The 14,079-nt window shown below is 38.3% G+C and overlaps 1 protein-coding gene across 2 annotated transcripts in view; it reads right to left on the bottom strand.

The window, feature by feature from the left end:
• RELN (reelin) overlaps positions 1-14,079 on the bottom strand; it is a 296,224-nt gene that overhangs the window by 95,799 nt on the left and 186,346 nt on the right. For both annotated transcript variants that reach the window (XM_074827840.1, XM_074827841.1), the window contains exons 14-19: positions 13,172-13,380; positions 9,954-10,082; positions 8,702-8,811; positions 5,778-5,844; positions 4,605-4,838; positions 3,859-4,020 (exon numbers count right to left, since the gene is read on the bottom strand). In XM_074827840.1, coding sequence (XP_074683941.1) covers positions 3,859-4,020; positions 4,605-4,838; positions 5,778-5,844; positions 8,702-8,811; positions 9,954-10,082; positions 13,172-13,380 — 911 coding nt within the window. The remainder of the gene's footprint in view (positions 1-3,858; positions 4,021-4,604; positions 4,839-5,777; positions 5,845-8,701; positions 8,812-9,953; positions 10,083-13,171; positions 13,381-14,079) is intronic.

The raw sequence follows: 14,079 nt of genomic DNA, 5'->3' as shown, positions 1-14,079 counted from the left end.
CTGAAGACATGCATCTTCTTAACATCTGTGCTTGTTTCTGCGGAGCACAGACATCATGCCTATGTTGCTCTTGTCCTAGAAGAACACACCCCTATAAATTGTGACACGCAAGTGAAAAAGGTTCATCTTGTCAGACAGTGTGATTATGTGTAGTCTTTCATGGCAGACACTTTTCTTCTGTAGTTACAAAGAGATGCAACTGGGGGTGAGTCCCAGGTGCTTCTCTTGGTATACAAGGTCACCTGTTTTGTCATGGCAGCTATGTCAACAAACTTATAATCGACAAACTGCAAAGAAAATTAAGAATATCTAATTTCCAGAAGCAATTATCATACACGGCAGCAGGGAGCATGCATTAATTGCCAGAGCAACACCTTCCTGAAAGCTCCATAAATCACCAGGACCATGGTGCCCCATGCAATGCATGTGAGCTGTGAAACAGACTGGCAACAGGGACATATGTCTCCACTGGTGTACAATTACTTGCTGGCAAAAGGGTTTTCGTCAAGCTCATCGTGTAGCTGATATTTTTCTTTCTCTCTTAGAGGAAATGTGGATAAAATGACAAATCAGGTAAAATGGAAACATCATTTCACACTTTAGCACTAATTTTTTTCCAGATTTAAGGCTTTCTAAACTGCCTGTTATAATGTTTTGTTCTGTGCATATGAAACAGTCCTGTGCCTGCAGCGCTCTTAGTGCAAAACCACACTCTTAAAAATGACTTGCTGAACTGTCCTTGTAAAGAGTAAATTTGTAATACTGTTGTTTAATATCACATTGATTTTAAAGAAGAATACAGTAATCCATTAGCAAGAAGAAAATCAAACAGCTCGGCTAAACAGGTGGGAAGCACTTTAAAATTCCTGGCTGGCATTTCTAGGAGCTGCTTTCTGCCAGTTGTAGGCTGGAGAGAGCAGTGTCAAGGGACAGCCAGAGGTGATGGTGGTTGTGTCCCCGTGGCATGGGACCAGCAGTGCACACGCTTTATGTACGGCAGATACATTTCTTTTGCCGCTCAAATACACATGCTTGAATGACTTAATATCCTTTTAAGAGAAAGACCAAGACCCGCTACTCTCTGGCATGTGATTAAACTATAAGGAATTTCTTTCCACCAAGGGTTCCCTAATAAGCAGTAACTCTATGACTTTTTGGGTCAATTTTTAAAGGCACAAATGACACAAAATCGCTACTGATGCTAAAAGCAACTGATGATTTTGTCTTCCATTGTTCAGTAGGGTGAACCTGAGGAAAGCTGCCACCCCGGCTAAGAGGAGCACTATATCCAGCGTACACCATGAAGCACTTGGCACTTGTGTGATCTAATGCTCTGTTATAATCCTGGGCGTATTTCTCTGCTGGTAGCTGTCTCTGATGCCTGCATCTTCCCTTTCACTCTTAACTCTCATAAGCTCACCCACATGGACACTAATTCTCACTGACAGTAATTTACAGAAAATCCTAAATCATGACATACACCACTGATACAACTATCGGATGTTAAAATATTTAACACATGTTAAAATAAATTTATCATCCCAGGGGATTAAGCAAACACAGTTCAAAAACGTTGGTGTAAATGACTGTATATGGCACATACGTTAGTATGCAGAACCTGACTACATCTCCAGTTATAACAGCTTCTCCTGTCTGACTTCGATTTGTTGGAGATAGATGGAGAGGGAGGGTGATTCTTGCTAATGACTTTTCTGCTGCAGAGAAGAAAAGTGTTCCTACTAACATTACCAGCTACCATTAGATTTCTTAAAAACCAGCTGGGAGACCTTTGCTCTGATCTCATTCTTTCAAGCTATGCGCATACCTAATATTGAAAACCCACTGCTGTTCTGCTCAGAAGAAAAATGCAGCTGTCAAATGTTAGCAGATTAAACGCACCTTTTCTGCAGAACATTAAATGTGTAATTATTTTTTGTATGACTGAAGATTAATTAAATTTCTGGATACAGATTGATTGCCAAACTTTGCAGCAGTCCATCTATGTTACCAAAAATGCTGATAATTTCAGACAACATAACATGAGAAGGTGTTCATGTTCTTCATCATAATTATTGCCAGCATTATATTCAGGTTTGTATGTCTGTCATTTTTCTATCTACCCAGAGCAGATAGATATCCCATGGCAAAACCTTTCTAACCTGTGTATGTTGTGCTTAGCTCTTTGCCCTGTCAGAACAACAGAAATTGTGTTTCATACTTAATCTGAAAAAGAAAAAAAAGTCTTTGGCACCAATATAATTTACTACATTTATATCTTAAACTTCAGTAAAATCAGTCACCGGAATGTGCATTTTCCTTTTTGTTATAAAAATTTCATAGTACTATATATTAAAAAGCTTTAGGGAAATAGAATTCCTACAGCTGTAATCTTGAATCTAAGAATTAGAAACAGGGCCATATAAAATATATATGTGACTATAATAAAGGACGGGAAAGGAAATTTTGAAGAAGGTTTATGAGTGTTCCAGTTTTTAGGATCTTTCCTTTGGAAACATTTAAAACTTCAGAAATTGAAGTCCACATGCAGTATACTTCTACCAAATACAGTAATTCCTCTCAGATTTTTGAGTATTTCTTATAGCTCCCAGGAAATGTATTTAACATTACAAGTTTTTTCCATTAGACTATTCCTAATCACATTTTGTATATTGTATGTCTTGTACTGAGTTTTAACAGGATGAGGAGATCTTTTTTTTTTTAATGTGCTGATCTGAGCTCAATAAATATAAATAATGAAAGTTAAATACAGTTAAAGGGACTTGCAGACTATCTACAGTCCCACACCTGGGGTTGACTCAGGCATTACCCTGGAACTGGGTGGAGGAGTAGAGAAGAGGATGCAGGGCAATACCCAGCGCAAAGCCACCCTTAGGTAGGAATGGACCCACTGGGATGGGACAAACGATGTCACCATCGGGTCTGCCTCTTATGTGCCCCCTTGCAGAGCATCTCCTTTCATTGGGATTTATTGGCTCTGCTGCAGCACCCTGTGAAGGTGGATGCTTCCAGGTTTGAGTGGGTTTGCACAGAGCCAGCCCATATTGTTCTGGGCTTGTGGTACAGGTGTGCTCATGGAGACTCCTGATTTTGCATTGCTTTATTGGAATCAGTGGATGGTCTTACAAGTGTAACAGTAAAGAATACCTTCTTCTCTAAATACATCAGATAGATACATTTCTTTCTAGTCTGATGCCAAACATAGGTGCTGCTAGACAAGATGAGCTCTTTGTTCAGCTTCTTCAAGATTTGTACAATTCCCAGGCACAGTTACCAGAAGGTCCTCCCAGGACAGCAAGTCCAACCAACAGGCACAGGCACAAAGTCATGTAATCCCCTTCATAATGGGAGCAGGTGCAATTTCCCTGCTGACCTGGAAAGACCCTCATGGTCAGATTTTATCTCAGCTGTCCTGCACTGCCTGAAAACTCCTAATCCCAGAGGATGGTGTAGTGAAGGTATCCATGGCTTCAAAGCTACAAATAATTTATGTTAATTTTTCCTTACAAGTGGCTGATTCCATGGGAAGAGACATGTCCCTGTTTCCCATGAGTCCATTTCTACCCCTCATCCTGCACTGCCTCAGCTTGTTCTGTTACATAACTTGAGACTTGAATGCCGTTAAATCCATGTGTTCATTTTTATAGAAGCAGGCAAAAATGGGAAGTGCCCAAAACAGCTGCAAAATTTTAATCAAAAGTGGTAATTTTCAGTGTGCAGTAAAAGATCTCCACTTCCATACCATGTGGGTAGCTGTACTTACTCTCTGCATTACAGTGACTACCACCACCAGCATTAACTGCACGTAGATAATGCTCCTCCTAATATTTATGTATATACCTTGGCTCGTGGTAGTTGAGATAAGAATAGTGTTCCAGTAGTTTCCAGGTAATCCCGTTGTCGTAGGAGTAGTGCAGCAACACTCCTTCCCCAGGCTGGTCGGGTGCTTTGCAGGTACTCAGCACTGACTTGCTGCCCAGGCGTAGTGTGAACTGCAGAAACCTGGATCAGAATTACACAAATATTTATAGGGTACCATTTGCATAGTGTTTTGGGGTTTTTTTCCTAACCAGGTTGTTTTCAGATCTTCTCAATCTAGACAAATTTTGATAAATATCAGTTACGGGGTTTTGTACGTGTGATTTGTTTTTACTGTCAAGTAATGCAATGTGGCACATATAGTTAAAAAATGCCAATCATTACAGCATTTAATTATTTATTAGGCACTGAAAGGGAGGGAGAGATAGTGAATGGATCTAATCAGCTGCCACAAGCTGTCAAATAAACACAACCTTATAAATAATTAATTAGCACTTGGCTTTGACACTCAGGTTTGATATTAACATTTCATATTTTCCATCTGAGATCTACAATAACTTCCCTCCAGTCTGTTTTGGGCTCTGTTCACAAAGCAGGAGGAAAAAAGGCAAGGCTATGAACTCATCATTAAAATATGCAACTAGGAGTTTTTAAAAAACTTTTCTTCCTGCTAAAACACAATTGGCTTAATAATACACAAGGTTGTAGCTGAAACGGGGGGGTTTCCCCAATTTCTTTGCCTCATATTAGTAATCTTTCCTTCTCACCTGGACTGGGAGCTGTCAAGGAATGAGGTGATAAGCTGGCGTCTCCCATCCTTGTTGAAGACCAGGGCCTTGCCGCTGGCCAGGACCCCACAGCCAAAGCTGACCTCAGCCCCCCGGATGGAGTAAAAATTGTGGTAGGAGGAGAGGCGGGAGCTGGCAAAGCTCTCTGAGATGAACATGGGGAAGGTCTGTGACGCCATCTCACACGCCGGCCCTGAAAAGCCAGGGTCGCACCTGCAGATGAGAAAGATTGAACAGTGTAATTAATGGCCCATCTTCTCCTGTGGTTGGTTGACAAACCAACACAGTGGTGGCAGCTGTTCATGCACTGAAGATGGCTACAAAGTCCCTTTCAAAACTGAGGACCAAGAACCTCTTTAAACTTTATTTAGGTATTGCATTGCCAATGACTTTCTTTTAGCTAGTACTTATTTTTCCAATTTAAAAAAATCATAGTTATGAACACCCCACCAATCTACACATAACACACAATACAGAAATATTTTTATTCATTTTTGGAGCAGAAATACTGCCAACATAATTTACAGTTGTTCGATATGTAAAATGATTAATTTACTTTTATCTGTAGCATGTCAGATGTGATTACAAGAAACTGAGTAACAGAACAGAATGCCCTGTGGATCACACTCTTGATTATACCTAAAAATAATTACAGCAATATTTTGGATGTGCTTACTGCTTTTGAGTAAGTACCTTTTTAGGCTGGAACCCTTTCCAGAAAAAAGTGGAGTGTTGGCCTTCTGTACTTGAGGTCTATTAGGCTATGGGATATAAGAACTATGAAAATCGTGATTCTTTCCTAAAATTTAATATAAAAGTGATACAGTCCCAAATCACCTTCTTATAAATGCATATAAATGCGTATAAAGCATTCATCACTGAGATTTCAGTGTGCCCTGTAGCACACTTTAAGGTGAACTGGAACTTAGATTCTCTCCTAAAAGAAGGTTATAAAAAAATACTAAATATGCTGCTGTTTAGAAAGATTGATCTTTAGCTCGCCAATGAACTTTATGCATTCTGGGGTCTATGCTAGTTTTATATTTAGTCATCTCAAAAAGGAAGGGCTGAAATGAAAATCATTTCAACTTTCAGATCATAAGTGAACTGTGTGATAAAAATTGAGCACAAGTACTGAATTATAACTCTTACTTGCAGCCATTTCTAGTACACTGTCCTCGCCCTGAGCAGAATTTGAGGCAAGATGGACCAATATAAACTGCAGAGAAAAAAAAAATCATTTAAATGAAGGATTATGTTATGTGATAAACAGAATATAACAAATACAAGAAAGTACACAGACCTGATCATACAATTATTGTATTTATCTTAATCCCACTAGCTGCAAGAGGTCTACAAAAGGATAAAATGCACTTGACTGTGTCAAGGATAGCTGGGGATAATATATTATTTAATGGGTAATCTGTGACTTGAGACACTAGTGATGTTTTAATTAGAGATCAGATGATTTGCTATGCGTTGACCATTTTCTTGCCTTCCTTTTTCTTCATCTTACTTTGGAGATGCAATCCAGTATATATATTAGTACATTCCAATAGCAGTCTTGTAGATTTTAGAAATGTGACACTGCTTCTCTCACTGAAATCCACATACTTAACTTCACTGGACTTACTGGAATTAGAACCTGCCCTGGTATGTCTTAAGTAACTATAAAATATCATACACTTTCACTGATTCTTTCAAATTAAAAAGCTTCAAATCATATGCACTCAAAAATACTCCAGAATTGTTTTACGCTTTTGTTTCATCTGCCTATAATGACTCCTAATTGACAGTGTTGATATTATGTGAAAAATATGAAGGATGGAAAGAAGAGCAAATCTCAGTATAATCTACATCTCCTTGCACAACTATAAAGAAAAGCATTCATCAGGGTGTTGCCCAAAGTGGTAACTTGTGGGCAATGTTCTTTCAATACAGTATGATAAACAGGCCTTAACCATGAATAGTGTCATCTTTTCTGTTGAAGAATGCCTATTACTCGGAGTTATCCACTTGCACTGTGACTTTTGGAATGTCATCCAAATAGTCACCAATTTAAAATAATCTATAACAAGCACTACTTATTCCATCTCCTAGTTTTATGATGCTGCCCATCATAGCAGTGTGTCAGTACTCTCTGGCAGACGCACTCTAAATCCCTGTTAGTTACTCCCTGTAACTAACTCCCCATCCGATTTCATGTGATTTCTAGGTTTTCTCACTTTTCAGGGTGCAAAAATTCTGTTCTGTCTGTTTGATTTATTTGTGTCTTTTGAGGTCCTTTTGAGGGGGTGGTAAAAGTAGAAGGGTTAAAGATGTAATGATGTCGTTCAAAATTAAAAAGCTTTATGGAAATTGGCGGTTTTCCAGTGTTTCTAAAAGATGGCCAGCTTCCAGATTTCATTTAAAACTTAATTCACATAAGAAACAGTTGTGAAGCTAAAAGTCAGAGCGCTGAATTCTTGAAAATCTTCCTCTCTTCAAGAATTTGAGTGGCTTGTCAGTGTTTATCAGTCTTTCCCTACAATACAGAGTAAAGCTTCAGTTTCACTAGTATCTAACAAAGGAGGCATGCAAAACCTCAGAAACATGTTCATCTTTAAGACTTGATTCCCGTATCACGGTTCTACACCTCAAACAAATTTTGGAGCAGGCACTTTTTAGGCAGATGGTTGGTAAAACTTCTTTTGAGATAGTACACACTGGAGCATGCAGCATCCTTTGATGGAATTGTATTTTGTTCTACAAGCAAAGGTAGTGGAAATACATGAATTGTCCATTGATTTTCAAAATCTTGATGTTTTGTTCTGTTGTAAAGGATTTGGATCCTTGAACTGATTTCATCTTGCTTTTTTTCTGTGAACATCTATGAGTGTCTCCAACACTTAGAGTTTGCACTTCGTTAGGTAGCAACTCATCTTTGCAGATACTTACAGACATCTTCTTATATTTATATACCTAAATTTTCCCTTCATTTTACTTTCTTTTTGATGTATGTCATCATCTCTAAAGACAAGCATTAATTACATCCAGAATGTCAAGATGATGCTACTTCCCATTACTATGATCAAGAGAATAATTTTCATTACTTTTTGTGAAAAACTTTCATTTGTGGCATTACCTTATCAGATTCAAAGATTTTGTTTTCAAAACTAGGCATTAGTTTACTTTAAGGATTTTGCAAAATGTAACTATTTACTATTCCCAGACTCCATACCAAAACTTACTGGGAATCACTACAAAATTTCACAGGCTATTCTAAATCTTTAAATTACATACTTCACACACCTAACAAAACAAATCTTGAATGTAGTTTACTTAGTCCCAAATCATTTAAGGCTAATGAGCAAGCTAAAAATTTTGCACCTTCTCATAGTTAGACCTTTCAGTCATGCTTAATTCTGCATTTCATACATTGTATCTATTTTATCCTGTGTTCTTAAATACTTTTTCTGTGCTTTAAAGTATTTCCTTTCAAGACTGGCCCTGGTTATCCTCTGCATTAAGTTTTATAATTATACAAGTCAATATAAGCTCCTTCACATCCATTTAAAGAACAGGTAGGTGAAAAATAATTTCCTAAAAGGAGAATAGTACCCTGAAACAGATGGTACTTTCCCCCTGAAGATACTGTAAACAATGCAAAAATTTTGTCAGTGTTTTAGTAGCAGCATTGCTTTATGAAGGTCTTCTATGTCTAGAAGGAAAAATATGTCCCAGATGCTGTAGCTGTTGCTTAGGCTGGCACATTACATGTCCTTAATAGCTCAGTGTAGTACCTATTTATGTAATTAGGACTAAGCAGTCAGAGGAAATGCTGTATTAAGCCTTTGCCACCAATATCTTTTCCTTGAAAGCATTCAATTAAAAGGGAAAAAAAAAGGGTTATTGTCTTTTCAAATAGCAGAATTCCCCTCTAGCTTCAAAATGTGCCTGTTACCAAGTGCAGATGAGAAGAAAAGGAATTTAACTGAAAATCCTTTGACTTGTGTTTGTGGAAAATACGTTTACTTGGAGCAGCATATAAAAATTTACTCTTCTGATGTATCATGATCATGGGTAAGCATACTAACTATTATCGATTGCCCACATATTTCCAAGGATTGGTCCTGTTTGTCTCCATCGAATCCGGGTGTCACTTGTTAATGCAGCATTGGGAAGGGGAATAGTTATTCGGTTCCACCTGAAATACATATAACACAAATACTAGCATTTTACACTGATAGTCATTAAGCAACTGCATATTTTGCAGATGTGTTTACTTTTACTGGGAGCTTTGTGAGCATTTTTAATTCTAAAATCTGCTCAAATGAAGCAGTGAAGTTACTGCGGCTTTAGAAAATACAAATGAAAAAAAAGAATATGGCCAATGATATTTTCATACAATATATGAATGTTAATTATTACATTATAAAACCCAGCCATTTTTTACTCTGTATGAATGCATGAAGTCAGCAAAGACCTTAACCTACTTTGCTGTAGCAACTGCTCCATCACAATGAATTGCATACTGAATTAAACCTTTCAGTATGACTGAGCTCTGTTTGGTGGAAACCCCTGGGGATGAGAAGAGGGGCATAGAGAATTTGGCCTGCTGTGGTCTGGGCCATCATTCTCATATCATCCACAAGGGCAACACTTCCTACACACATGAGGGGTAACGGTTCCTATGAAAATGGTACAGAAATGGGGGGGTCACCAGATCATAACAATGCTTCAACTACACTTCTCGTAGTCATACCCGCTGCTCTGAAGTGTCTGCAGAAGTTGGGATACAGGAGGATACACAGCCAAGGGATTTGTGCTATGCAACAAAATGTCACAGTTCATTTTATGGTGAGAACAGTACCAAAGAGACTTAATAAAGAGAAGGGTTGATATAGGAAAGTGACACTAACAACCATCTCCATCTGCAGAAGTATGCAGGATGTGCTTCATTGTAACACAATGTTGAGATTCTAAGTGAGTAACAGTATCTGAGGATGTAAATATAGCTTTGACTGATGGTTCCTTTGACTAAGAAGAAAACTTTTGTGGCTTTGACAAGGTATAACTTTTCATCTAATTACCAACATGCTGTCCACAGCAGTATTTTTGTAATTTATCAGCGTCAAAAAAATAATATTATACCACAAAAGCATCCCCATATATTTTAAATTTCATTACTGGGCAGCCAGGGAGACCAGAACACTCCTTCCTTGCTGTCCTCAGCTAGTCAAAAATGAAAGATGACATGGGGTTGTGTGCTTTGCTTCTTTCTTCTGTCACCTATAATTCACTTCTCTAATCTTACATCTCAGTTAGCTTTCCAGAGAACACTCTCACCCGCTGTAATTTTCGGAGGCGTAGACAGTGCTGTGGGGGAGGTGAGGCCCAGCACATATCTCAGGCAAACACTCAGTGTGGAGCAGGGACCAAGAGCGACCATGGTTGGTTGAAAATTCCAAGCTGATGCTGATAACACAGTGAAGGAAAGAAAGGGGAAAGACACTGTGAGCCTACCTGGCATACATATGAATGTAGAAGTACCAACATTAAGAAACCACCAAATCTGCTATTCTTAATAACTGATGCTGAAACATAAAATAATTTTAAGCAGACTTTGAATACAAAAAATCCTGAAAATACAAACATGAAGCAAATCTGAGTGTTTTAAAACCAAAAGGGTAGCCTATAGACTGAGGATTGTTTAAACACCTAGTCCTTGTTTGGCCACCAGCTAACTAGTGTTTTTATGCTGCTGCTGTTAAATGAGCTGATGTTACTCTTATATTTCAGCTAGAAATGGTTTCAAAAATAATGAGGAGAAAACTTGGATTAATCAGAGCTAGACAGTATCATGTGAGCACAGGACGCTTATAACTGCCAGCTGCTAACCATTACATCTTCAGAAGGTGGCAAAAGATCACTAGTTATTCATGCACTGGCTGGCTCTTCCCTTTCATTGCCGACAAATATTAACTTAATTGGACTCCTCAGTCATCTGCCTCCTCAATCCATCATGCCTAAATGGAGATCAGAAAAACGCAATGAAACAGTGAAAATGGCCAGCCCCCACCAAGGACTGCACTGTGTGCAGGGGACTTGGGGAAGGACACCCTTCCAAGAGCCCTAGTAGCAGGCAGAACCCCTGGAGCCATGGGAGCCTCTGTATTGCCCCACCATAGTGGTCCTTGGAGGCTTTCTCCCCACCTCACAGAGCCTGGGGCTTTCAGTGGTGAGTTTTTGTGAATTTTGTGACATAACCATATGCAAAAAATTCAGATTTGCTTGGAAAAAGGCTGCAGTTCTCTGGTTTCATAGACTAGTAGTAAATGAAACCATCCATGTGCAGATAGTAACATTAAAGAACTGGAAACTCTATGAGATCATCCACTAAGTCTATGACAATGAGTTATTAAACTCATTCTCCCAGAAGTTCATTGACAAGTTCAATTTTCAAAAAATTATTACTAGAATTTTTTCCTTCCCTGTTTCACTGCATATTTTAAAAAAACATTGTTTACAGTCTAGGAGTGTAAGGAAATCCTTAGGTGTCTTACACTCTGAAGACCTTGAAAAAGTAATATAGAAAGTGCTTGATTTATTACAGATTTAGTATTTTACTGAAATACTCTTGTAATTTCCTCAATATAATTAGCTTGTAATATTCTGTTTTATTTTAAGTAATATCAGCGAAACATTACAAAAGTCATAATTCATCACCTCAATACTAAATTATTGGATATAACTTTTCCTTTTCATTATAATTTGCTGACAATATGACTTTATTTAAATGTACCATCACTGTAATATTGTAAGAGTGTATTAAAATGGTTTATGGAGGTTTTGACAATTTATTTCAAATTTAACTGTATTGATACCTTGGAGGGTCATATTTACTGCATATATTCAGTGCGAGTCTCTCACATTTGCAGTAATGAAAGCATTATGAATAATGCTGTAGACCAGGATATGGGAAATGCTGCCATATTTGGGAAATACAGATAGGGATAATGGGGACCTAGTGCTTCTTCTTTTATGAAGCAGCTCACTTCTGCTTCAGAAATAGTTTACACGAAGGAATACTAATCTTTCAAAATATATACTAATCCTTATCACATAACAGACTGAGACAGAGACTTTATATAACATGCTTACAGGCCAGGAGTGTTTACAGGCAAAGTTTCACATTGCATGTAGAAAAATGTTGCTGCTTTCCCTTCCTGTGAGATAGAAGTGTCATGCCTGGATTTTTGCTGCTCCTTGAATTCTGCTGCCCTGCATGACTGCTAGGACTGTCAGTGCTAATGCAGCTCTTTCCAGTTGGAAAAAGATGCTATGGGCCATGGATGTGAAAGCATTTACATTCTCTTACTTTAAACTCTTGACTCTGGAAAAATATAAGTAACTTAATCTTCATAAAATATCAGGATAAACAGTCTCGCATGTACGTAAGGAAAGAAGGACAGTGGGCAGCTTGGGTTTGGTTCCCCTGTTTGAAGAAGGATGTTAAGAGACTGGAGAGCTGGAACAGAGGATGACCAAGATGTCCGTGGCCTCAAGCACCAAGCTAGGAGAGGCTGAGGAGCCGGCTTGCTCAAACTGGTGCGGAGGGGTGAGCTATGGCAGCCTGTGATGGTGAAGAGGACACTCACAAGGGAGGCAGAGCCAAACTCTCCTCAGTACTGGCAGGCACAGTATAAAGGGCAATGGCCATAAAGACATGGCTTCAGTTTTGTACTGGACATTAGGAAACACTTTTTCACTTGAGCAGGTCACCCAGAGAGGTAGTACAATATCCATCCATGGAGATTTTCAAGTCATGGATAGGCAAAACCATGGCTGACCTATGCTGGTAACAATCCCACCTGCATCAGCAGGTTTCACTAGATGACCTGTGAAGGTCCCTTCCAACCAACAGTTCTATGATTCCACAAAATATGGGGCAGCAAATGACTCCCTTCTTTCCCTTTCCTTCTCCCCTAACTCCATGGAAAAAATCATGTTGAATGTCCCAATGAAGTGAAGCCAGCAAAAGAGTTCTGTGATGGGTCTATAGACAATGAGGTTCTCACAGTGATGGTCATTAAGATGAGGACTATTTATCACCAGTCTTACAAGAATTAGATATACTTGTGGCATCAGTAATCTCTGGGAGGTCAGCAGGACAGGTTTCTGCTGCTGCCTTTAATACTTTCCCCCTTACCCGGTATTATCTGGTAAATCAGATAATATAATATCAAATATACAGGTAAATCTCATATCCATTAGAAAGTGAAGTAAAAGTTGCTCTGAAATCATAACTATATTTCAGAATAATGGACTAAGAAAATAAAGTTTTGACCTGGAAAGCTATTTAATAGATCCTTAATGCATGTGAGACATATAAACCTGGGCCTGTGGAGATCAGGAGAAACATTAGCTTCTGAGAAGTTTATATTTGTCATTATTAATTGGTTCTGTCCTTTCTGAGAAAAAAATTTCCAAATACTAATATAAAAGTTATAAAGCAAAATGTACTAGAAAGCTGATAATCAAAAGAGAGATCTCACTGGTTGTACCTGTTACCAGGTTGATAAGTTCCACAACCCAAATTGATGGAGAACTGGATCATGTGAGTCACCGTGGAAGGGAGCACTGGAAGGACGTGGAAGTAATCCACAGCCCAGACATTCCTGTTGTGGCCTTGGTGACTCTTTTGCTTCAGGCAAAACTTGGTTGCAAGAGTCTGCAGGTCCGGACTAATGACAACAGAAACCAAAGATGGAACCTTTAAAAGAAATTAAATCAGGCTTAAATAAAACAAATAATATTTAAAAAGGTCACAAGGTACTATTTAAAATAGAAAAGCAACTTCAAATGTGCTGAACCAAACATGTGCTCCTTGCTTAATTTCTGTTAACTTTTTTAGCCACCTTTTTCCACAGAAAATCCCAAATAAAAACATTTTATATCATATGCATAGCTATTAACACTCTGGATACCAGTGCTGCTTATCACCTTAGTGGGATCAGATTGTTTGGTTGTAAAGACACTGTAGAAAAGACTGTACCTTCTGTGTTCTGAAAAATACTAGTTTATTTTGTTAGTGCTCCATTGGTAATTTGTCCTGGAGCCTTTCTGCTCACAGAAGCAAATGCAGGGTAATGGCATGTCTAGTCTGAATACGTGAGAATGGAGTAACAGCATGCGTTCACAGGCATATGTAGGGAGGATGTTATGTTGTTGAAATAAATGAAAGCACTGCTTTACGAAGCTTAGCCTTTGTCCTAAAGCAACGTAATTAGACCTTTATTATGTCAAGAGAGGATGTCAGCTTTAAAACTGCTTGTTTTAAAAAAAAATCCACAATGAATTTAGTGTAATTTCAGATCCTATCTCTCTCTCCAAGTTCCCCAATTAATTTTTTATTATTTTACAATTACAGTTTCCTTAGTTTTAAAAAAGTTCTACCCTGTGTTTCACACAG

This window comes from Strix aluco, chromosome 5 (genome assembly GCF_031877795.1).
Source record: "Strix aluco isolate bStrAlu1 chromosome 5, bStrAlu1.hap1, whole genome shotgun sequence".
Classification (NCBI taxonomy): Eukaryota; Metazoa; Chordata; class Aves; order Strigiformes; family Strigidae; genus Strix; species Strix aluco.
This window is presented reverse-complemented; position numbering and strand designations above follow the sequence as displayed.